This window comes from Mustela erminea, chromosome 15 (genome assembly GCF_009829155.1).
Source record: "Mustela erminea isolate mMusErm1 chromosome 15, mMusErm1.Pri, whole genome shotgun sequence".
In the NCBI taxonomy this organism is placed as follows: Eukaryota; Metazoa; Chordata; class Mammalia; order Carnivora; family Mustelidae; genus Mustela; species Mustela erminea.
Genome location: NC_045628.1, coordinates 81,230,842 through 81,253,586, shown reverse-complemented (window position 1 = coordinate 81,253,586; position 22,745 = coordinate 81,230,842). Strand labels below are relative to the sequence as shown.

The 22,745-nt window shown below is 43.1% G+C and overlaps 1 protein-coding gene across 13 annotated transcripts in view; it reads right to left on the bottom strand.

The window, feature by feature from the left end:
* The window catches only part of SPATA13 (spermatogenesis associated 13), a 338,234-nt gene that overhangs the window by 30,916 nt on the left and 284,573 nt on the right, over positions 1-22,745 (bottom strand). For 10 of the 13 annotated variants that reach the window (XM_032315382.1, XM_032315384.1, XM_032315380.1 and 7 more), the window contains one exon: positions 22,545-22,689. In XM_032315382.1, the coding sequence (XP_032171273.1) occupies positions 22,545-22,689 (145 nt within the window). Of the gene's footprint in view, positions 1-896; positions 1,367-11,776; positions 12,844-22,544; positions 22,690-22,745 lie in introns of those variants that run through there. The other 3 variants (XM_032315388.1, XM_032315393.1, XM_032315390.1) reach the window with 3 other exon arrangements.

Here is a 22,745-nt window from a genome sequence, read left to right as displayed (position 1 = left end):
AGTGGAACGGGAGTACAGGCTGCTCTTGTTTTCTCAATCTGCCAGACACAGAAGCCATAACCACATCCCCGTCTGCTCCCGGCCAGCACAGAACACCAACCAAGACAAGAAAAAAGCACAAACTCTAACCGTACTGTACTGCCCCAGTGAGGCCCAAGGCAGCCTTCAAGCTGTCAGCTGCAATTCTCATTCATTTCAGTCTGAGTTACTGGCTTGGATTGAAAGCAAAAACAGAGACAAGACTGTTAAAAAGCATCCTATTGTATCCACATTGTAGCAGTTGGCTAAGATTCTTCCTGTGAAGTACCTGCTTTCTTACTCTTTTTAAAGAATACATGCATCACAATCTATATAACTTCCTAGGGGGAGAGCATCACATTTCCTTCACATTTAAATAGGAACTATCTTAGTAGACACCACTCACAGAAATACTGAAAAATAAGGGGGAGGACAGTGCAGCAACCAAATACGGGACAATACCACTTTTGAAAAGAGTAAACAGTCTTTTTCAGAAACCAGTTGAGAGCCTTCCATACCCCAGATTAGCAAGGAACATTTTTATATACAGCCCAACAATAAACTCTTGTATACAAGAACTTCATGTAACAGAAGTAAACACCAGCACAGAAAAAACCAGATCCATAACTCACAGAGGATGCTTACTTCTTATTTTCTATTTCACACTAACAGCTATACCATAATCAAAGCCAATTTCCTTGATTTACTACATCCACAACTAATAGTACCCTCAGAATGCTGCACTAGGATGAATGAGCTTTCACAGACACACTTAAACTGGCAAGCAGCAGCAAAGAGAAAGCACCAAAATTTGGAAGTAAACGGAGTATAATTAGCAATATTGCCACAATATAGTAATTCATTCTGTGCACACATACCCATGTGAAGGCTTTCCAGACTCCAGAATCTTGCTATCTCCCCTCTGGCTACCATCCTTCTCTTTGAAAAACAGCCACGTTCAGAGCAGGACTGGGGTGTGACTGAGCATCACGGAGAATCACACAGGCTCTCTCAGCTACGGAAACTGCAGAAATCGCTTATTCACTGCTTTGACGCTGTGTGCACTCCCGGCCAGAGCGTGCTTAGAGGCTGACAACTCGCTCACTGCTCAGAGCCGCTAGGGTTAGCGGCTCCAGACGTCCCAGGGATGTCAGAGAGGAAATTCTAAACTCAAGCAAAGCCTCCTGGTATCAAACCCAAACACACTCACAAGCGTATCAGGTGTGGTCAAGAGCCTTCGACAAAAGTGGGAGAAATGCGTTTGCTGCTTTTAATTACAATCCCAAAGGCTGAGTTAGACTTTTAGAGAGCTTTTAAAAAGGTATTTATTTCATGGGGGAAAAAGCAGAGAGGTCGCTGAGTTCAAAAATGGAGTTAGGATTTCATGACAAAAATCTGAGTTATGTTAATTGTAAATTTATGAAATCACCTTAAAGGATTTTGTTCAAATATATGTATGTGTGTATATATATTACTTTCACTCTACTATGTGGAAGTAATATGTCTATCTTTCATTATATAAAGTGTGTACCGCCTATAATGAAAAGAATTGCTGTTTTTCAAAGTTTCTCTCTAGACGACATACAGGTCATTTATTTCCCCCATACTCTTCACTATTTTCCAAGTTATGTCAATGAGCAAGTCTTTCTTTTACGTTGTGAAACAATGATCTTTAACAAACTACACTTCCTTCAATTTCTTCATGACAGGAAGACATTACTTTTTGACTTTATGAGCAAGACATAACATATGCAAAGTAGCGATCACCTGGTGATCCCTTAATAAACAGTGGTTAAAACAGTAACAGTACCAGTTAGCAAATGCGTGTTTTACACTGGTGGGACACAGTGAAGCTGGGTACAATATCTGCTCTACCCAACTGCTTAGGAAAAGTTTCTAAGTCTCTAGGGAATCTCGGTTTCTGGTCTGTAGAATGGGTATGACTGGGGCACCAACAACCCTGTGAGGGTTACTGAGAACATACCAAAAAGTATTTAGAACAATACTGGCACTTCGTTAGAGATTAATAAACATCACCAATCATGCTGCCTCAACTTCAAAAGACCCAAGGTCAGTAAAACAGTGCTGGTTCTCATAAAACTCACACCATGTACTTATTAGGCAAAACTGCCTAATCAATTATATTGCCCATGCTGACTATGTGCCATATTGTAGACTGTTCTTATCTTAAGTATTTGTAGCTATTTCTACTGACTTCCTGTGTCCCACCTTTCAATCCAGCTGAAGAGTCTTCTGGAGAACTCATAGCTTTAATAACCCACAACAAAGGTGAAATGGAGTGAACACACACACACACAATCACACTCACAACACCACATCAGCTTCAAATTTTGCCTTTGCAAGTGTTTTGGTTTTTTTTTTAATGATTTAAGAAAGTCAAAGTTTTTAAACGATTAGTAAACTAGCTAATTCAAAAGGGGCCTATCTCTTCTTTTAAAAGGTGGGACTAAACTAAATTATGGACTCAAAAGCTTCCTTGAAATTGTTTTTCAGAACAGTCTCTCTCCATAAGGTCAAGTTTCCTATATGCCACAGGGCATACTAGTTGCACAGTACAGTCCATGCAAAAAGTCTACCTCATGAAACGTGCAAGTATACATTAGTAGCCACAGGTTCCCATAAACCCAAATGACCTCTGTGCAACACTGTTTACCATAGAATTTCCCAACTTTATTGGGTCGCAGAACTCTTTTATTCTAGTAACACATATTACTACCCACAAAGAAAGTGTGTTAGGGCCTTGGTACTCTGGGTGTGGTCCACGGACACACAGCACTGGCACGACCCGGCAGCTTATTAGAAGTGAAGACTCTGGGTCCCTACCCACATTATGTGGAATCAGAACGTGCGTTTTAACAAGGTCAGAGGCATTCAAATACACATTTGGGTTTGGGAAGTATTATTCTAGGCAATTCAAGAAACTCATTCCTCTGAGGCAATATCGTGATGGCTAGTGTGCCTTTTAAAAATCAATTCAGGGAGCGCCTGAGTGGCTCAGTGGGTTAAGCCTTTGCCTTCAGCTCAGGTCATGATCTCAGGGTCCTGGGATCCAGCCCTACATTGGGCTCTCTGCTCAGCAGGGAGCCTGCTTCCCCCACCCCCACCCCCCCCACCCCCCCTCCCCCCGCCTACTGCTCTGCCTACTTGTGATCTCTCTGTCAAATAAAAATCAATTCAGAAACTAATGAAGACCATGGAATGTGAATGGATAGATACGGTTTTAGTTAGAAGAAAGAGGTGAAATCCTAAACATTGAGATAAAGAGCAGTGAGAAGTTGGAATTAATTCTGATGGGTATCCGTTCTAAGTTTAAATTCCAGCAGGAGGCAAATAAAATCCAGAGTGTTTTCATTTTCTTAAATTTGGGGTTCGTCTGTTTGCTTTGTTGGTTGGATAAAATTGCAAGTTGTCAAAAAGAAAAAGATCTCTTTGCCACATTTCCTTGGTATTGTCCTAAGAGTTTGTTTGCTCACTTTTGCCTTTCAGCGGCAGCTGGTACACAGGATAGCTCTTACATCCCAAGGACTTTTCCAAATCCAGAGATAGGGTCAAGGCACTACACTGAGATCCCTGGGAGTTTAGGATCTTAAATCAAAGGCATTTACTACGTAAACCTACTTTACTGCACACCCAAAATGAAACAAAGATAAAAAGAAGGAAAAAGGTAAACAAATAAAGACTGTGTTTAAATGAGGCATCTTATCAAAGGATACTGATGATACTGACTCAACAACACTTCTAAGATATTTTTGGAAGAAGTAATACTGAGGTTTGACTTACAGCTTAGTTTTTTTCTTTCTTTTTTTTTTTTAGTGATTAAAGCCTATATTTACAAGATCAATAAGACTACTACAACAAAGACCTTAAGCATAGTTGAAAAAAGTCTTAAACTCCACCCCCGCCCCAACACACACATTAATCTATTCTCCTTGGATAAGACACCACTACATTACATGGTCAGGACTGGGAATTACAAACATTGATTACTGGCAACCCTGAAAGAATTAAGTAAGGGATCAGTCCCTCAGGGGAGGAGAGAAATTCAAATTATATCCTAATATCAAATATTTAGAAATCAGTGAAAATAAAGTAAAAGTTGAAAACACATGGAATGTTATGAGATTTTTTCTTATACAGATATAGAAATTAAAGTGATTTTTCAGCGAAGTGGTCCTAAGACCCATATATATTTACACACACCTATATGGAAAGGAAATGCCGTAAAACAACTGGGGTAAGTTAGCAGGGATACCTCAGACTCAAACCAGTGGTCATGTCTACTTCTCCAGGACTGTTTCTTGAGATCGACTAGGTGGTCATTAAGGTTCCATTTAGCTCTGAATTTGAGATCTTCTTATTTTAAATACAATATGGCATAGATTTTCTTATATGACCACCTTCTGCTTTGTGCAGAAAGAATACCAGCACTTGTTTTCTGCTCAAAGTTTCCCAGCTGCTGCAGCTTCTTCACCAAAGCAGCAACCTTTTCTGCATGGTGGAAAGGTGTCGTTAGCCTAGGAATATCCTAGCAACTTTATGTCCCCACTAGGTTTAGATACGGCCCCAGTACCAAGACAGGCACAAGACAGGAGAAGGCCCAGAGGATAGAACAACACTATTCTTCAGCACAATATTGTCAGCTTTAGAAAATGGGCTCAAGGTTGAGTACACGAACAGAGAAATCCCTACATCTGGCTGGACTGAGCTACAGTACAAAGTCCCATGTGAGCAACGACTAACCAGAATCAAGAGTAAGAGAGAAAGAGAGAGCTCACACAGTAGGAGGGACAGTCTCCTGTTGATGTGGGACTCAATCCCAAGACCCTGGAATTATGACCTGAGCCAAAGGCAGATGCTTCACCGACTAGCCCACCCAGGCGCCCCCGCAGCATGTGTTCTGTTGTACACTCTCTTGCTCTTCTCTTATTACTGATATGGGGCTGCAGTTCCTAAAGCTGGAATGGGGGATTCTTTAACAGGAACTAATTTGCTACATTTGCTATCAGTTATTCAAACCAATGCTCCCTTGTCCACTAGCACAAATAACTAAGTATCCAGAGCATTCCCTTTATTCTGAATGATTAAAAACAAGCCATATTATATATCTATAGACCAGTTATGCTCTTTTCCAGGGAAATATAAGAAAATATAACCAATTTCTGAAACTTGTATACATTTTCTTCATTCAACATAATACGTAACGTAACATTTTCTAGAACATACTGATCTAGCTGTAGACGCTATTTTAATATGCTGCCTGCTCATGTATGGATGGCTAAGGCAGGCTCAATCAGGCCTTCCTGAAACATGCCTCAGCAGCCAGGCTCCTCACCACAGAAGGGGAGGACCCTGTCACACAGAGCACACAGGAAATGGAGCCCAAGTTATAAGAAGCTGCTGGGTGAGAACCACCCAGTGCAAACTTAAAGACACAGAGGATGTAAATGTGCCTCTCTGTGTCTTCAAAGCTACTCCTTTTCAACCTGTGGTAACGCAGACTTGAACATACAAGATGATGGAAAATTTTCTCAGTGGCAAATAAATCCTCCCGTTTGCCCTTACTCCATGCCCCAACCTCTCCAAAAAGACATTCCTCCCGAGTACTGTTTATCATACTGTTTAGACTTCAGAAACAAATAAAAATTGCCCTTTAAAAGAAAAGGTAAGGTCTTCATTTTACGACCTTGTTTCTCCCATCTTCTGTAAACACCATGTGTTGGTTTTTTTTTCCCATCCTTCCGGGCCTAGTACGTATTTCATATCTGTTCTGTATTTATGTATTTGTCTTTACATCCTTAAGACTGAGCAGGTTTCAAACATAACAAGAGCAAAATAGGTATTGGATGAATTTCCCTTTCTTCTTTTGTTTTAATTTAAGGCAATTATTAGGGCATGGTCTTAAAAGCCAAACACACAGGTACACTTCTGTGCACATAAAAATAATTTGGATGAATTTCCCTTTCTTCTTTTGTTTTAATTTAAAGCAATCATTAGGGCATGGTCTTAAAAGCCAAACACACAGGTACACTTCTGTTCACATAAAAATAATCATTTTGTGTTTTGTCCCACCTTCCACCTGGAAGACAGACGGCGGAATGGAAGCGGTCTGGGATTCCAACTCAGCCTGATCCGGTCTCGATGCCAGCGACACTACTTATAACTGACATCTTGCCTAACTGAGTGAGGAAAAAGGTCTGAGTAGTTTTAAGCCTGGTTGAATTCATCTCTGAGAACAACATGGACAGAGTACAAGCACTGTGTGGTTGTTTGCTACATGTTTAGATCTCTTGGCTCTCCTTCAGGGACTTGTAATAATCTCTCCTCTACTATTAAAATCCAGTTTCTGAAACCTGCATTGGACCTAGGATATTTGAATGACTTTTTGCTATTTTTAATCTAGAAAGATTGAAGAAATCCAAGTTTTAGAACTGAGCATGTCTGAACCATTAAAATGATAACAATTTCAACAGTTTGCTGGAAAAAGGTGGAAAACTTTTTTTTTAAGAGAGACTAAAACATTATATTCCTTTAAAAAAAAAAATCCCAATTATAGGCAGTGATTAAGGCATGAAATACCAGCGTAGATAAAACTCCTAATGGAGCTAACAGCATCTCTGAAACTTGCAGGCACTACGGTTCAAGGCACTGATGTCCGATGTCCATGTTTGTAATACTTGTTCTTGTATACGGAATAATTTCTAAATTCCTCTGACTGTGGAATCCGCACTGTCTCACAACATGGTCAGGACTGATTTTAACATGCTCAGTGTTAGCAGGCAGGAAAACATTCTTCCTGCAAGTACGTGCCTAAAGACAAGTGAACTGAGTCATCCTGTTTCACAAATAAATACAAGCACTGCCCAGTATCCCCTTGGTAATAAAGTATAAAAGCAGGACAGGGAAAGGAAAAGAGAACTAGACCAGACTCATGACATCCACACGGGGCAACCAAAACTCGCTGTCACCAATCCTTCAACCTGCTTTCCCAAGAACTGTTACCATCACTGTCAGTAGGTGCTAAGTAAGCAAGATCTGATTTTGTATTTTCTCTGATTCATTACTGAAAGAAAACTTTTGAAAAGCAGCCACAGAAAGAGATAATCCAAACAATAAGAGATCAGACAAAAAGGTTTTACAGTTATTTCAAGGCATCACATATGCCTTAATACTGGCTATTGTGTTTCTTTTTCTCTTTTGCTTTAACAAAAAAACTTGGTGTAGTCTCTAAAGTGATACGGAGTCTCTAAAGTGATACTTTGGAACATCCTTAGACAATGCCTAAAGTCTTGGTCAAGATACTCAACATAAAAATATTATTTCTCTTAAAATGTATTTTAAATTTGCTTAACCTACATTTGGATAATAATTAAACAGAATATTGTTCCATACAGACTCCTAGTTCTCTAGGACTTTACTCATTCGATTAAGTGACTTGTCTAAGGTTAAACTGCTGGTTAGCACAGTTAAATAAGTAACTCAACTCTGGCTGGAAACATGGCCCACTGGTTCTCAGTACTTGTCCCCTGTGTAAGGAATACATCCTTCTGGTTCTTTGCAGGAATGACAGCTTGTATTTGCTACACATTTACTGTGCACCATGTCATCCTCACACATCGGTGGGGTATGGACAAAGGAGGAGATTAAGACTCTGAGGTTAAGGTCACATAGCCAGTCAACAGGATTAGGATTCAATTCTGTTTTCTTTCCTTTTTTTTTTTTTTTTTTAAGATTTTATTTATTTCACAGAGAGAGAGAGATCACAAGTAGGCAGAGAAGCAGGCAGAGAGAGAGGGGAAGTAGGTTCCCTGCCGAGCAGAAAGCGCGATGGCGATGTGGGGCTCGATCCCAGGACCCTGAGACCATGACCTGTGCCGAAGGCAGAGGTTTAACCCACTGAGCTACCCATGAGCCCCTCAATTCTGTTTTTTGACCCAAAGATCTGTCAATGAGAAAATTAACTTTCATAACAGTAAATTAGATTAACAAATTAGAAATAGTATCAACAACAGCAAACTAAGGCAAAGGAAAAAAATGTATTTTCTTTGTTTTGACCAAGTAAAGGAATAAATCTAAAGTGTTCTAATGAATTTATTGACTTCATCACACAACTTTTCCAAAAAATTGCTTCAGTAATTTCTTACAACTTATTTAATTAAAAAATCAAGAGTTAAAACGGCATAAACTTTTCAGGCCTCCACCTCCTTTATCTTGGGGTGTTATTTCATAACCATAAATCAAGGAATGGAACTTTCTGATGCATACTTAATATTACTATTTCTTTCAAAAAAATTCAGTAAAAATAAATGCAGACCCATCTGTATCTATGAGCTTTCAGGTACTATAAAGCCAAATTAATTTTTTTAATAAGCTAGCAAGACAAGTTTTTTAATTAGCCCTAACATTTCAAGGAAATGAGAAACAAAATTGATAAAACGCTTCTGTACTAAAACTCAAGGTCCTGACTTCCCCCATGGCCTGGCAGCTACCCTCCCACTGCATTCTGGCTCTGCCCTCCCAGTGAACTCAAGCTGCCTTTGCCAATCAAGGTCAACACTGTCCTTCCTGCCACAAATCCAATGTGTATCTTTCAGAGTGCCCAGCTTCACTCTGGATACATCTAACATTGCCTGTTAACCACTCTGTCCCTGAAAACGAGCCTCCTCTGACATTTAGGACTCCACTCACCAGTCTGGCCGTTCCTTTCTTATCTTCTTTGTGGACTTTGTTATCATTTACTGGTCCCCAAATATTGCTGATCCTCTTCTAATCTTTCACATCCACCCTGGATTATAACACTGCTTCCAATAGCTTTAAGAACAACCATTCATTTGCTGAGGACTTTCAAGTCTTTACTTCTCTCTGGGGTCTTCCTCCTCAATATCAGACTATTATGATAAAGGGCACGGTACGAACATCTTCACTTAGTTGTTGCACCTGTGCCTCCAATTCAACATGCCTGAAACAGAACGGAGCCCCCCCACTCATGTGCTATTCTCTCACACTCTCCCAATACCCAGGCACCTGCGTTTCAGCACCTGAAACATCCAACTGGCCTGATCTCCAAATTTTCATTTCTCCAGGACTATGGCCATGTGATCTCTTTCTCTCTCTCTCTCCTCTTTTAAGATTACTTATTTTGAGAGCAAGAGAAAGATCATGAGTATACAGGTGGGGAGGGACAGAGGGAGAGAGAGTCCTGAGCCTTAAGCACACAGCCCAACCCAACACAAGGCTTGATCTCAGGACCCTGAAATCATGACCTGGGCCCAAACCAAGAGTCAGAGTCTTAACCGACCCCACCACTCAGGCACCTCAACTATGGTCTTGTTCTTAGATCAGGGCTCTGTCTACTTGACTTAGCAACGACTCTTCCTGTCTGTAGGAAGGGCACAGTCTAGCTAGCCATGTATCTAAAATGCAAATCTGAGCACCCTGCTCCACTTAAAACTCTAATATGGCTCCTCGTTGTCCCCAGGCTAGTCTAATCCCCTCTCCTGGAAGCATGGAATGGGCAGCCTCTTTACCTCTGATCTCTAGTCTAGACTTAATCTCTCAACACTCCAATCCTTCCCTCACCTCCTCCTGCTACAGCCAGGAAACCCACTGAAGGGGTCCTCCCACAGGTGCAGTTGGACTGCCTGAAAACCCCAAGTCAAAAATATCACACCTGCATTTATGCCATAAATGTCTTAACTTACAACATATAAAAGTGCAATGGGTTCATCTTTGTTATCACAAAGGACCAGAGGTCTTCATGTATGATCATCCGAATGGAATTCTGCATTCTTTCTTGCCTAGGTCACATGAGAATGTGTCAACTGTGATTTCCAGCTCTGGTTTCTTTCAAGTACAGTAATAACCAGACACTTGTGAAGTATCCTGAGTAAACATTCCTGGATCAATCGATCTTTCTTTCTTTTTTCCTTTCTTTCTTTCTTTTGTTTTGTTTTGTTTTCTTTTTTCTTTTTTACAGCTATCAATTCTCATCTAATCGGACAGAAAATAATTTTTGGCAATTCACCTTTATTGAATCTCTACAAAGTACTCAGCTTAGTTTTCACAGAGCTGAGTCTCTACAGTCTTATATTTCATTTGTTTGTATATCTAAGTAAGATCTCTAATTATAATAACTGATACAGCTGCTATAAATGGGTTTGGAGACACGCCCTTGACTCCTGGTAGGATACAACTCAAGCAGGGCCGAATGAGTAGCCTACTAAGGCAAGGCCTCAGCACGCTGCAGGCTCCTGTCAGCACGCGCAGGACACCTTGAATCTGAGAGGCCTGCGGATGGGGAGAAGCATGCTCTCCTTTCTCTGGCTTTCACCCTTTGCATATGCTATTCCCTCTGCCTGGAACACACCTTTCCCTCACAACAAACCTAATCTAACTTCTATTCACCCTTCATGTTGTCACCGGAGAGACTTCCTTAGCCCAGCAAACTCCCAGAAGCCTGTCCCTATCAATTTTGTCTTTTAGAAACTAGGTAACTAATTGCTGGAACAGGAAAAGAAACATTTGGAGGATGACCTTCCCCTGACCCCAAGCAGGACTACCTCTGAGCAGACAAAAGTGCCCCAGAGTTACCTCAGCTTCTTTATGTTAAAATCCCTGCTCTGGGAGGGGCATAAGCTTCATTAGCGTAACATACAATATATGTATGGGCATGTTTTCTGAGTGCGCATGTGCAACTTTAGGTCTGTCCATTACAGGCAAGGATGAGGTCTCCCTTTGCATATTCATTCCAAACCCCAAGAGAAGGGTTACCTGTGTGGGGGAAGCATGGCTTTGGAAATGATCCTGTATTCTCTTTATTTACTATAAATAAAGATGACCTTGTAATGCCACTCTACTTATTGTAGTTGGTCTGTTTCTCACCAAGGAGAAGACTCATGCTGGTTTAGTAACCAACTCTCAACATTTTCTCCAGGAAGTCTTGGGACTCCCCAGATCTGATCTGCATGCTCTCCCTTTACCCTGAGCTCCTTTATGCTTGCAACGGCTTTTTTTTTTTTTTTTTTTTTTAAAAGATTTCATTTATTTACTTGACAGAGAGAGAGGTCACAAGTAGGCAGACAGAGATAGAGAGGGGAAGCAGGCTCCCTGCCGAGCAGAGAGCCTGATGCGGGTCTCGATCCCAGGACCCTGAGATCATGACCTGAGCTGAAGGCAGAGGCCTAACCCACTGAGCCACCCAGGCGCCCACCTTGCAACGGCTTTAAAGTCCCTTGCAGAAACTGGAGGTTTCTGAGAATGGCCTCTGGGTTCCTCACGACCACCCACCCTCTAGCACAGTGTCTCACTCATAACAGGGCAGAGATTCTGAGATATACAACATCACATATATTTATTAAGTGGGTCAAAACAAATGAGATATCTTCTAAACCAAGAGCACCCTGGGCATTTCCTGAAATATCAGTTTTTGATTATGTCCTAATGACATCTTCTATCACTTGCCAATAATAATATGGTGGTATCAACTGTATAAGGCTGAATAAACTTGTTTTACAACCAATACCAGCTCCTCAATGGGGAAAAGTAGGTAAGTACACCTAAGGAAATCTTTCCCGTTTCTGAGCAAATATTTCAGTACAAAATCAAATTGAAGATACAGAAGTTGAAGACACGGAGACAATGTCACCCCTGAGCAGTAATCCCCCACTGTACTTCAAAACCACCAGGCTGTCAAGGCCGCCGTCCATGCCTTAGTACACTTCTTTCCGTTAGACAAACCAACCTTACATCTGTGCAGGAAACATAGCACAGGCGCAAGCAAGCAAGGCCTGGGAGCCGTCCTGGGGGTGGCCGTTGTGGCGTGGGATGTGGGGGCGGGATGCGGGGGCAGCGCCTGCGTGCACCGCCAGGCCACGCGGGCGGTGGGGGGGCGCCTCTCCAGCCCCCGGAGTCCCGGGATGGATCCACCCGGGTGCAGGTGCGGCTGCACACTGACCTCAGCTTCAGAAGAGCCCCCACTCGGCTCCTCCAAGAGGCAACCACACCCCATCATTTCTGTTTGAGCCTTTCATAGGATCAGCGATTCAGCAAGGAGAACTTCCGGTGTTGCCACAGGGTTCACCCCACCAGATCGCCTACTGGGCACCCCAAGCCTCCTGGGGCTACTCGTGGAGGAAAAGCACCCACCTCTGCGAGGAGAAACCACAGAGGGGGCTAAACCCAGCCTTAAGTCCCTGGGCAGAGGCCAGTGCCTATGAGCAGTTAGCAGATGTTTGACCACACTGGGATGGCCAGTAGGGTCCACCCCAAAAGACAGTAACTAAGCCTGTAATGCGCTAACTAGGACATGCTCTCCTTTCCGTCTCCTGGCCTGACAAGGTCTCCACGAGCATCTCCACATGGCCCGCGCCACGGAAGAACAGCAACAAGCCGGGGCTTATTCGGTGGTAGACACCATTGCCATCACCCTCTTCAGGGTTGACTGTTTCTCTCAAAAAGTCCTCAATTTATTCTGTAACAAAACTAAAATGCAGTAAGCTGGGTTTCTTATCACTAAGTAACTTATTTTGGAAATTTCTACCTTATCTTATTCCTCACTTATCTTTGTATTCTAGCGGTAGTTCCCCGTAGGACCCATGATCAGTTTGAGTTTGGTCTGTACTATTTTTTACTTGCTTTCCTACTGACACCAAAACCAGGAGTTTTTATCCCATGGAGCAGGTTTTCAAGAGAGGTCTGACTCTTGGGCAACATGCGTTTTAGCTACGCAGCTCCACTAATACACACATTTTTTTTTTTCAATAAATACAGTGCAGTATTGTAAATGCATTTTCTCTTTACGGTTTTCCTAGTAACACGTTCTTTTGTCTAGCTTACTTTATTGTACGAATACATATGATAATAATTATTAATAATAATAAAATAATCTATAATAATACATATAACAAAACAAATATGTATTAATCAACTGCTTATGTTATCAAGAAGGCTTCTGGTCAACAGTAAGCTATTAGTAGTAAAGGTCTGAGGGAGCCAAAAGTTACACACAGATTTTGGATTGTATAGGGTGTGGGGGGGGCATGCCCCTAAACCCCACATTATTCAAGGGTTAACTGTACCTCCTCCCTCCACCAATCATTAGCCAGCTCTAATGTGCTCAGACAGTTTGGCCAGGGTATAATTTGGGTCATTCTGTCAAAAAAAAAAAATCAAGATTTTTTTATACACTTGTATTGGTAAAGATGTGGAGAAAAAGGAACGCTCATGCACTGTTGGTGGGAACAGAAAGGGATGTAGCCACTGTAGAAAACAGTATAGAGGTTTCTCAAAACGTTAAAAGAACTACCATACGATCCAGTTATTGCACTACGGGGTATTTATACAAAGAATATGAAAACAGTAATTTGAAAGGATATGTGCACCCCTACGTTTACTGTAGCATTATTTACAAAAGCCAAATTATGGAAGCAGCGCCAAGTGTCCACTGGTATATGAACAGATAAAGAAGATGTGTATATACATACACATACACACATACAATGGAGTATCAGTCATGAAAAAGAACAAAATCTTGCCATTTGCAACAATACAGATGGATCTAGAAGGTAAAATGCTGACTGAAATAAGTCAGTCAGAGATAGACAAATACCACATGATGTCACTCATATGTGGAATTTAAGAAATAAAATGAACAAAGGAAAAAAGAGACAAACCAAAAAATGACTCTTCACTGGAGAGAACAAACTGACAGTTAGCAGAGAGATGGTAGGTAGGGGATGGGTGAAACAGGTGAAGGGGATTAGACGTACGCTTACCATGATGAGCACTGAGTAAAGAATGGAATTGTTGAATCACTAGATTGTACACCTGAAACTAATGTAACACTATATGTTAACTAGAATTTAAAAAACAAAGATGTTCATTGTATACATCATGCCTTTAAGGGCTGTATTTTTTGGTTGTTTTCCTAATGAAAAATGTCGATGGGGGTTATGATTTAGAGTTTCACAATGCCATTGTTAACAACTTCAAGCATTACATCATTCTGCTGTAGACCGTGTAGTTCTGGCCTAGGTCATCAGAGGGCTACACTGGCTTAATTTGATTCTCTTTCCTAGCTTGCCTAAAGTGACTATATTTATAAGAAATTAAGATGTAAAACTATTTAAAAATCAAATCAAGCAACAATTTGAGTAATTTAGAAATATTTTTAAAAGCCATAAGAAGTGTAATCAATTCAGGGTTCCTGGCTGGCTCAGTAGGAGCATGTGACTCTTGATATCGGGGTCATGAGTTTGATGAGCCCCATATGTAGTGCAGAGTTTACTTGAAAAAAATTAATCAAGTCAACTTGTCAACTTCATGTCTCCTTAGGAAACCATTTTATTTTCCATATTTAATTATTACTGTAGCTAATCCTGTGTTCTCTCCTCTCTTATGTGGCATTACTAAAAATACTCTAATATAGTACTTAATGGTTAAGGAGGCTTTTAAAAATATAACGAACAGATATTTTTTAAAATGGCATTCCCAAATCTACTGATCTTCAATGTCATGCTTTAGCTCCTTGCTTGTAACCCATAAAGATTCCACAGAAATGTGATCGCTGAGGAAACGGAATGTTTTCCTTTCTGGGAAATGTTTCCTTTCTGGTTAAGATAATCATTGGGTTTATGTCACATGAGCAAGCTAATCTGAACTCGATGGGTGAGATGAGTAGAAAGACAAGGATGAACAGACATAAGAAGAATAATTTTGGAAAGCAATCAAATTTTACTTCTGATCCGTAGACTAGTAAGGGAGGATATAAAGCTGGAACCCAAAGTAAATATGGGCAAATCAGGAGCATGGGTTAGGCGGTGATGTAGCGACTTGCCCTAGAATTTGCTACATAAGCTTCTCCTAAGAGAAAGCAAAAGGCAGTAAAGATAATACCCTAAGAAAAAGTTATCACTGGGCAGGCATGCTTTGCTAAGACCCAGGGAGAAAGAAGGGCTACAAACACCATCACCAGTAAAGCAATAAGGTTTTTAATAGGATGGCAGCCTCCCAATCACCAGCTTTATAAGAGCACGCACATGCAAGTACCATTGTGATTCCTGATCCAAATCTATTATTTCAATACCACACCCATTGGTCAATAAATATTACTGAGGACTGCTCCTTGTGACCTTTCTTCAGACTGTAAGGGGCTAGTAAGGAGACAGGACAGTCCTCTAACAAATGCAAGCGAGAAGGAAGTGCTGGAAAGGAGCACAGCAAGGTGCTAAGGAATGAGTACTGAGAAGGGGCAGTTCACCTCCACCTGAAAGGAGTATGTCTTCATTTCTTAACAAAAATCAGTTTGCTAATATTCAAATTTCTACATTTTGAGGAAAATTTAGTTATGGGCATTTCTTGATTTGCAGATTTGGGGAGCATCTGACCAGGAAGGAGGGAACATACTGTCATTATTTTTTTTAAAACTTTTGTGATAAATTTCAAACAAACACAAAAGTAGAGAAATCAAATGATGAACCCACAATTATCAAAGCCAATTTTTCCCCCAAACTTCCTCAGCAGCTTTTGAATATTTTAAAGCAAAACTCACATACATTGTTTCATGCAAAAAAACATTTTAGTATGTACCCATAACAAATAAGGACTTAAAAATAACTACACAATCATTATCCCCACTAACAAAATGAGCAATAATTACTTCACTGAATTCTCAGTCCATGTGCAAACTTCCCCAACTGTCTCAAAAGGATCTTTTTATTTTTTGGTATCAGAATCCAAACAAGGTGCATATACTGCATTTACCAAACATAATTTGGATTAAACCAAATTTATCCATTTGGGTGACATCTACCAGAGATCATGCATTCAACACATGGGCTCATTGAACTGGCTGTCACCTCAGCACTTCAATGGGCTGTAGATCTGGACTCAGTACTGTCCCACTCTTAAAGCAATGGGGCCAGCTCTTAGCACATAGGAAGGAAGCAGTGCAAAAACCAGAAGACAGAAATGCTGGAGCTAGTCTGTCATGGACTCACCATCCCCTGGGCTGTGTTTCCCAAATCAGATGATGGAAGGGCTAGAGACTTTTACAAGCACCGTACTGCTCATCTGTGCAGGCGAGGGAGCAGGCAAGGGAAGTCGGTGGGGAAGTCAGTGAGACATGCTTCTATCGCAATGAAGTCCAGGACCTCGGTGGAGGTGGGACATCCATATCACAGGAAAAGAGGGCATAGCTCTTGCACTAGGCAGCAGGGCCAGCTCAGTCACTGGAATGGTTGACCCACATGATCTCGGGCTATGCTTACCCCAGCACAGGGTCTTCAGGAACAAAAGTGATGAGTAACTGTACTAACCTATTACTTGATTTATATGGTAGGAAATCTCCAAATCTGGTGGCAGAGACTCAAATCTAGCTCCCAGATCTCAGCTGGTTTCCACACGTAGAGCCTCTTCATGAGGCAGAAGCCAGGTGACCTTGGGGTAGGTATCCCAGAGTCACAACTCTTTCTTCCAGGCTTCCCGAAAGGGCTCTTCCATTGTTTACCTGGTAATTGTGCCCCTGGCAAAGGGAGCCCCCTCCCACCCCCCCCCCCCGCCCCTGTAGTAAAATCTAAGCCATAATTCTTCCTAATCCTTTCTGACTGAGAGGAGAGAGGGCCTCAGCGGGGATTTAGCTTGTGTGGATAGATGGTTAGGACAAGGGCTTGGCTGAATGGCTTGGAGGAATGTGGAAAGAACAAAGTAGGTAATGGACTGATTTGGAGAAGGAGTACGATTAGATATACCAGAATACACTCAAAGCATGAGAAATCATCTGGCCCATGTGAATGCCTAGTTGTATCCCACGTGAATCTGATTGCAAAAGAGGTTGTTTAATAATTGTGCGAACACTCTGTTCCAGTCTGTGAACGCCAATCTTTGTTCCTAGTCATCTTGATGCTTACTCAGTAGGTTCAGGGAGAAAAAAAAAAGGCCATGGTGGCAGAAATGGATGCCAAGCCTGGGCTAAACCACAGGGTGTCCCTCTGAACCAAGTTAATGATATGGTTCCTTGAAGGAACCAGACAGCTCCTTGTGGAGAGTTGATTACAATGGACCCTTTTCATAATAGAGGGGTATATGATCTGTCCTTAGTGGGAAAGACATTTATTGTAGATCTGGATTTGTTTTCCTTACCTGTCAGACCTCTGCTGGAATATCACTGAAGCCCTGATACACTGTCGCGGCACCTCGCAGGACCATGCTTCTACCCAGGGATACCGGAGGGAACATGGTGATAGGCCAGTGCCCGTGAGGGTCACAAACATTATCCTGTTATGGTCCAGAAGCATGCAATCATAGCCGAATGGAAATAAAGTAACAGAGATGGCTTGGGGACACACCTTGATATTATGATGCCATCTGGCATAGGGTATGCACACTGAACCAGTGTCTGACAAGGTGATGTTCACCCACAGCCAGAATACAAAGGGCAAGCACAGGGGCCACTTCCTCTGATGACTTAATAATACATTTGCAAAATATTTTCTTCCTATTCAGTAACTCTGCCCTGTCATTCTCCCAGGAGAGAAGGACTTCCACGGGAATCCACAGGCCGGGCCCCACTGGATTAGAACCAAGGCTGGCCACTTTCGCCTCCCCATGCACTGGGAAAATGAGCACCCAAGACAGACATGGTTGTCTTTTGTGGTCAGTGCCACTACGGTTTCTCAACTGGACTTATGCAATAACCTCCAAGTCAGTCTCCCTTCCTCTGCTTTTCTCCCCTAAACTGTCCTTCCTCTCTAAAGCTTCAATCAGTGCCTATCACTCCCTCACTGGCAATGGCTTCCCCTTTCACTTAGAATAACTCCGAGTCCTACCCAAGACCTGCAATGCCCTTTCTACCCGGCCGCAGCCTCCCCACCGGACTGCAACGCCCTCTTCTCCTGCCCTTGTTTCCTGAACTCCGGTCACCCCGGCCTCTCGCTGAACCTCAGACACGTCGAGTACCAGCCTAACTCTGGGCACCCGGTGTGCCTGCCACAGGATCTCTCCTCCCTCAGATCTTCAGCTCCTGCTCATCTTTCAAGCATCCAGTCCAGTTGCACCTCCTTCGGGATACCGGGTCACCCTCTGCCGTGCCCTTCCTGACACTCTACCACGTCACCCACGTCCACTTTCCCCAGAGTGACTGTTACTGCCCAAGAGAAGGCATTGACTGACTGACTGACTGAATTGGATGCAATGCTAGAATGTGAACTTGGCGAGGCTTTATCCTCTGCCCTATGCCACATGGTCAAACCAGTGCCTGGCAGGCTCCGGTTGGTGCCCCACACATTTTTATAGATTGACTGATTTTTGACAGAGGGAGGGAGAGGAAAAAAGATGACGGCAACTCAAAGCAAGCAGGGCCACTCACAGCTCCACAGATCTGGCCACCTCGGCTGGCAAAGGACACTACCAGGCAAGATACTGGGCAGGCGCAGGGGGAGCGTGCGATGGGCACACGATGAGCAAAGTCAGCAAGAGCACGTATGGCCTTGCAACCGGAAGCAGGAGAGAGACATTTCCTTTTGTGGCGTCACGTGTATGTGCATAATATTTATTTATCTTCTGTTTCCTTTCCTCCCCCACCTCCTTCCACTTTGACGATAAGGGTGTGCTGCTTAAATGTCCCTCTGGGTATACAGTGGAAAAGGCACTGCAACAGAACTGGAGAAGAAACAGCTACCACTCACAGCTACCACGAGGGAAGGGGTGAGAGTGTTCTTAATTATACATGGAATAGGTGCATCATGTCAGAATGACATTAAAGAAAAAAAAAATGAACACCCTCCACCCTGCTTCATTTTCCTCTATGGAACCACCTGCCCTGTTAGAGAGTCACTTGTTAATTCATTATCCCCACACTGGAATGTAAGTGATTTAAGGACTTTGTTCTGTTCCCTAATGTCACCTGGCACGTGGTAAGCACTCAGTAGTTACTGAATGTATGAATGAATGAATGAATGAATGAACGCACGAATGAACGAAGAACACGTCCAGAATCTATTTCTATTTCTAATACTACTTGGATATCCTCGAACGAATGAACGAACGAACGAATGAATGAAGAACCAGTCCAGAATCTATTTCTATTTCTAATACTACTTGGATTTCCTTTAAGGGGAATAACTTCCTTTCCACTGCGTCCAGCCTCAGTGACAGGGTACCATGTACCTGCCTCCCAATATGAAGGCAAAGGGTCTCTGGAGGCCTCCAGCCCTTCTCTCTGTTCCAGTGCCACCAGGCGGTAGACACCTCACTTAAGCTTCAGGAGGTGATTTCCCTACGCTGTGACTTTGACTCCTGAGCGACACAAGGAATGGCTGGCCCTTCATTCATTCCTATGCCTTCCTATTACGTGTGTCCCTTGGCTTCTTCCACGTGGTTCCTTGGTTCCCAGGAACAACCCTGAAGGCCATCCATTTCCTAGACTGGTTCTCCAGCCATTCTTTCAACTCTGGGGACATCAGACATCCTTCCAATAAATTTCCTTTTTGCTTAAGCTGGTCAGAGTTCATTTCTGTTCCTTCTCAACAGAAGAACATTAAAGCCAAAACAAAACACTATTACAGAAAGCACAGAAATCAGCTGTTTGTAAGTATACAGGGTTTTGGAAGGGAAATCACCTAAAGTCCTTCCATCCTAATCAAACCATTTTCATTTTTACATATTCCTGTTAAATCTTTGAACATTTGTGTTCACGTCGTGTATTGTTGCAATTGTGGTATATGTAATAGGTTGAACTACGTCCCCTGTATGGATGCTGAAATCCTAACCCCCAGTACCGTCAAAGTAACTCTATTATGAAATAAGGTTTCAATAGATGATCAAGTTAAAAGGAGATTATTAGGGTGGGCCCTAACTCAAGGACAGGGAGAAAGCCACAAGAAGGGGGAGGCAGGGATGAAGGCAATACATCTACTGGCCAAGATGCAAGGCACCTGAGACAACTGCAAGCTAGGATGGGGCTGGCAGAGACTCTGCAACCCTGCGCTCAGAAGGAACCACCCTGACAATGCCTTCCTCTCACTTCCAGCCTTCCTGAGACACAAATTTCTCCTACGTAAGGTAAGCCACCTGGTTTGCGCTACTGAGTTACAGCAGCCTTAGCAAATTCATACACTACACGTGATTTTATTTTCCATTTTTCTTCTCACTTTAAAATTGTAGCCATCTCTTTTCCTGCTGTTGCAGGGTCTTCCTATCCATATTGTAAACTGCTGTGAGGTAGTGACCCACGCAGGTCCCCAACTCACTAATCTGCTATGACTAAACATTTGCTTTCCTTTGACTTTTGTGCCATCACAATGTTGTGAAGAGTATCTTGTGCGTACAGCTCTCTTCCTCCTTTTGGATGACTTTCTGAAAACACACCACCAGGGGTGGATGACAGGATCAGAGGCGATGAACATGAGGCCCAGCGCTGAGGGGCTTTGCAGGAAGAAGACAATGACTGCTCACTGCCTCCAAGGGCACGCAAAGGAATGAATTTTGAATTCTGAATTTGAAGAACACTTACATAAGGTAATGGGAAAGAGAGCTCTGAAGGGAGAAAAGAGGAACAGGCGGAAAGTGAGACTCGGGTTGCCCAAAAGCCTATAAACTCATTTAAGGAATTGGGACTTAATTCTAATAGTGGGAAAGAGTTGAACATGAACAGTGACTCTGACTAGAGTGTAAGAAAGCTTGGTCTGAGGAAGTAATGGGGAGGCTGTGAGGGGAAGGGTTAAGGAACCTGACGAGAGAGGTGACCCTGAGATCCAAAGGATGGGATTTAGTGACTCCCTCAGGAGGGGAGCAAGGACTCCTGGATGTCCAGCCTCCTCGGTTGAGGACCTGACAAAGGCATGAGATATTCACAAACTTCTTCGAGCCCCACCTGCAAGTCCCACCGTAAATCCTCCCAGTATACATGACACGAGTTAGAAACTATCACAACACAACTGGGGGTAATAGCATTTCCTCACCATTCACCAATGCTCAGAATTTTCACCACGAAGTGTGACCCTCCTGGGACACGGTTCTTAACAATTCCTGTGAGCTTCTTGTCACCATTTCTGGTCACTAGCCATCATCCTCTTCTACCTGTCCTCAGAAATGCCTCCCCTGACCAGGGAGTCCACACCTCCTTGTTCTTTCCCTCCCTTGACCCATCCTGTTCCCTCTCCTCCTGTCCCTGGAATTTCAGTCCTTCAAGGGACACCCTCCACCTTCATCAAGGCTGTTGAAACCTCATCCCTTCTTAGAGATTCAGTTGCCTCCCTCAAGTGCATGCCACCGTACCCACACAGCAAGATGGTGGCATGGCTGAGGCAGCAGCCATGCTCCCTAATGCCCAGCTCTTACTCTCGTGCTCACCGCACGGTATTCACTTCTAGAAGTACGACAGGAAATCCTGCCGTTGGAGCTATAATCATTAGAGTTTGCTGCACTTCTTAAAGAGTCAATACAGTTCAGTGGTTACAAATGAACCACTTGGTATGACAAGTTCTATTTGTAGATCCAAATCCCATTTCTGCCCCCGTCCTGGGTGAGTGACTTACGGCAGTCTATCTCTGTATACCTGGGCTTTTTCATCTGTAAAAACGAGGATAATAATACCAACACCATAATACCAATAATACCAACATGGCAGGTAGTTACGAAGATCAAATGAGCTAATACATCGCAACACATTCAATAAACGTTAACTCGTTACTCTTGTCCAGTGCACAACAGGCCACGCCACTCATTATCTGACCAGCTGACTGGCACCAACATGAATATTACTGTAAGGGAAGATTTTCCTTTTAAAGAATGTAAACATCAGGGGTGCCTGGGTGGCTCAATCGGTTAAGCATCTGCCTTTGGCTCAGGTCATGATCTCGGGGTCCTGGGATCAAGCCCCGTGTTGGGCTCCCTGCTCAGCAGGAAGCCTGCTTCTCCCTCTCCCTTGCTCCTCCTCTCCCGCTTGCTTGTGCTCACTCTCTCTCACACATAAATAAAAATCTTTTTAGAAATTAAAAAATAAAACAATTCCATTTATTTAAAAAAAAAAAAAAAAGGACGTAAACATCATTCCAAAAACGTGGTATTAATTCAAATCAGTGAGTGTTTACCAGGTAAGTACTGTGATAGCATAGTAGCTACTGTATTAGACAAAGTTTTCTCTGGTGTTCAAAAAGGCGTCAGTGAGTCTCAAACACCCAGAAAGAGCCTCAAAAAGGTTCAGACAAATGCGCCGACTCCATTCTTAGTTCTCTACCTACAGGAACTTGGGTACACAGACACGAGGGGAGCAACTTCTCAAACGGGGTCGTGATGACACAGAGTACCCACCCCAGAGGGCTGACGAGTCCCCGAGGCCTGCACGTGCAGCCCCTGAGATGAGCCCTCCTCACTCCCAGGGGAAAAACGCCCTGGCCCAGAGGCAGTGGAGAGGGGCCCAATCAAATGGGTTTCACAGGAAACAGTCCGACTAAGGACTCTACACCAGCTTCTGGAAAGGGAGCCCCCGAACAGGGTGGGCCTGGGAGACTCACCATTGGAAGCTCGCATCTGCCGCCGGCGTCCCACGCGGTCCAGCCCAATGGGGGTGCTCTGGGAGAAGGTGAAGGGCCGGAAACGGGCCGAAACCGCCTTGTAGGGCAGCACCCGGTGGGCTGGCACGGGAGGCCTGGCTGCTGGCTACAAAAGGAAAGCAAAACGCTGTGAGGGGATGCCAGGAAGTGGCACCTCCCGCA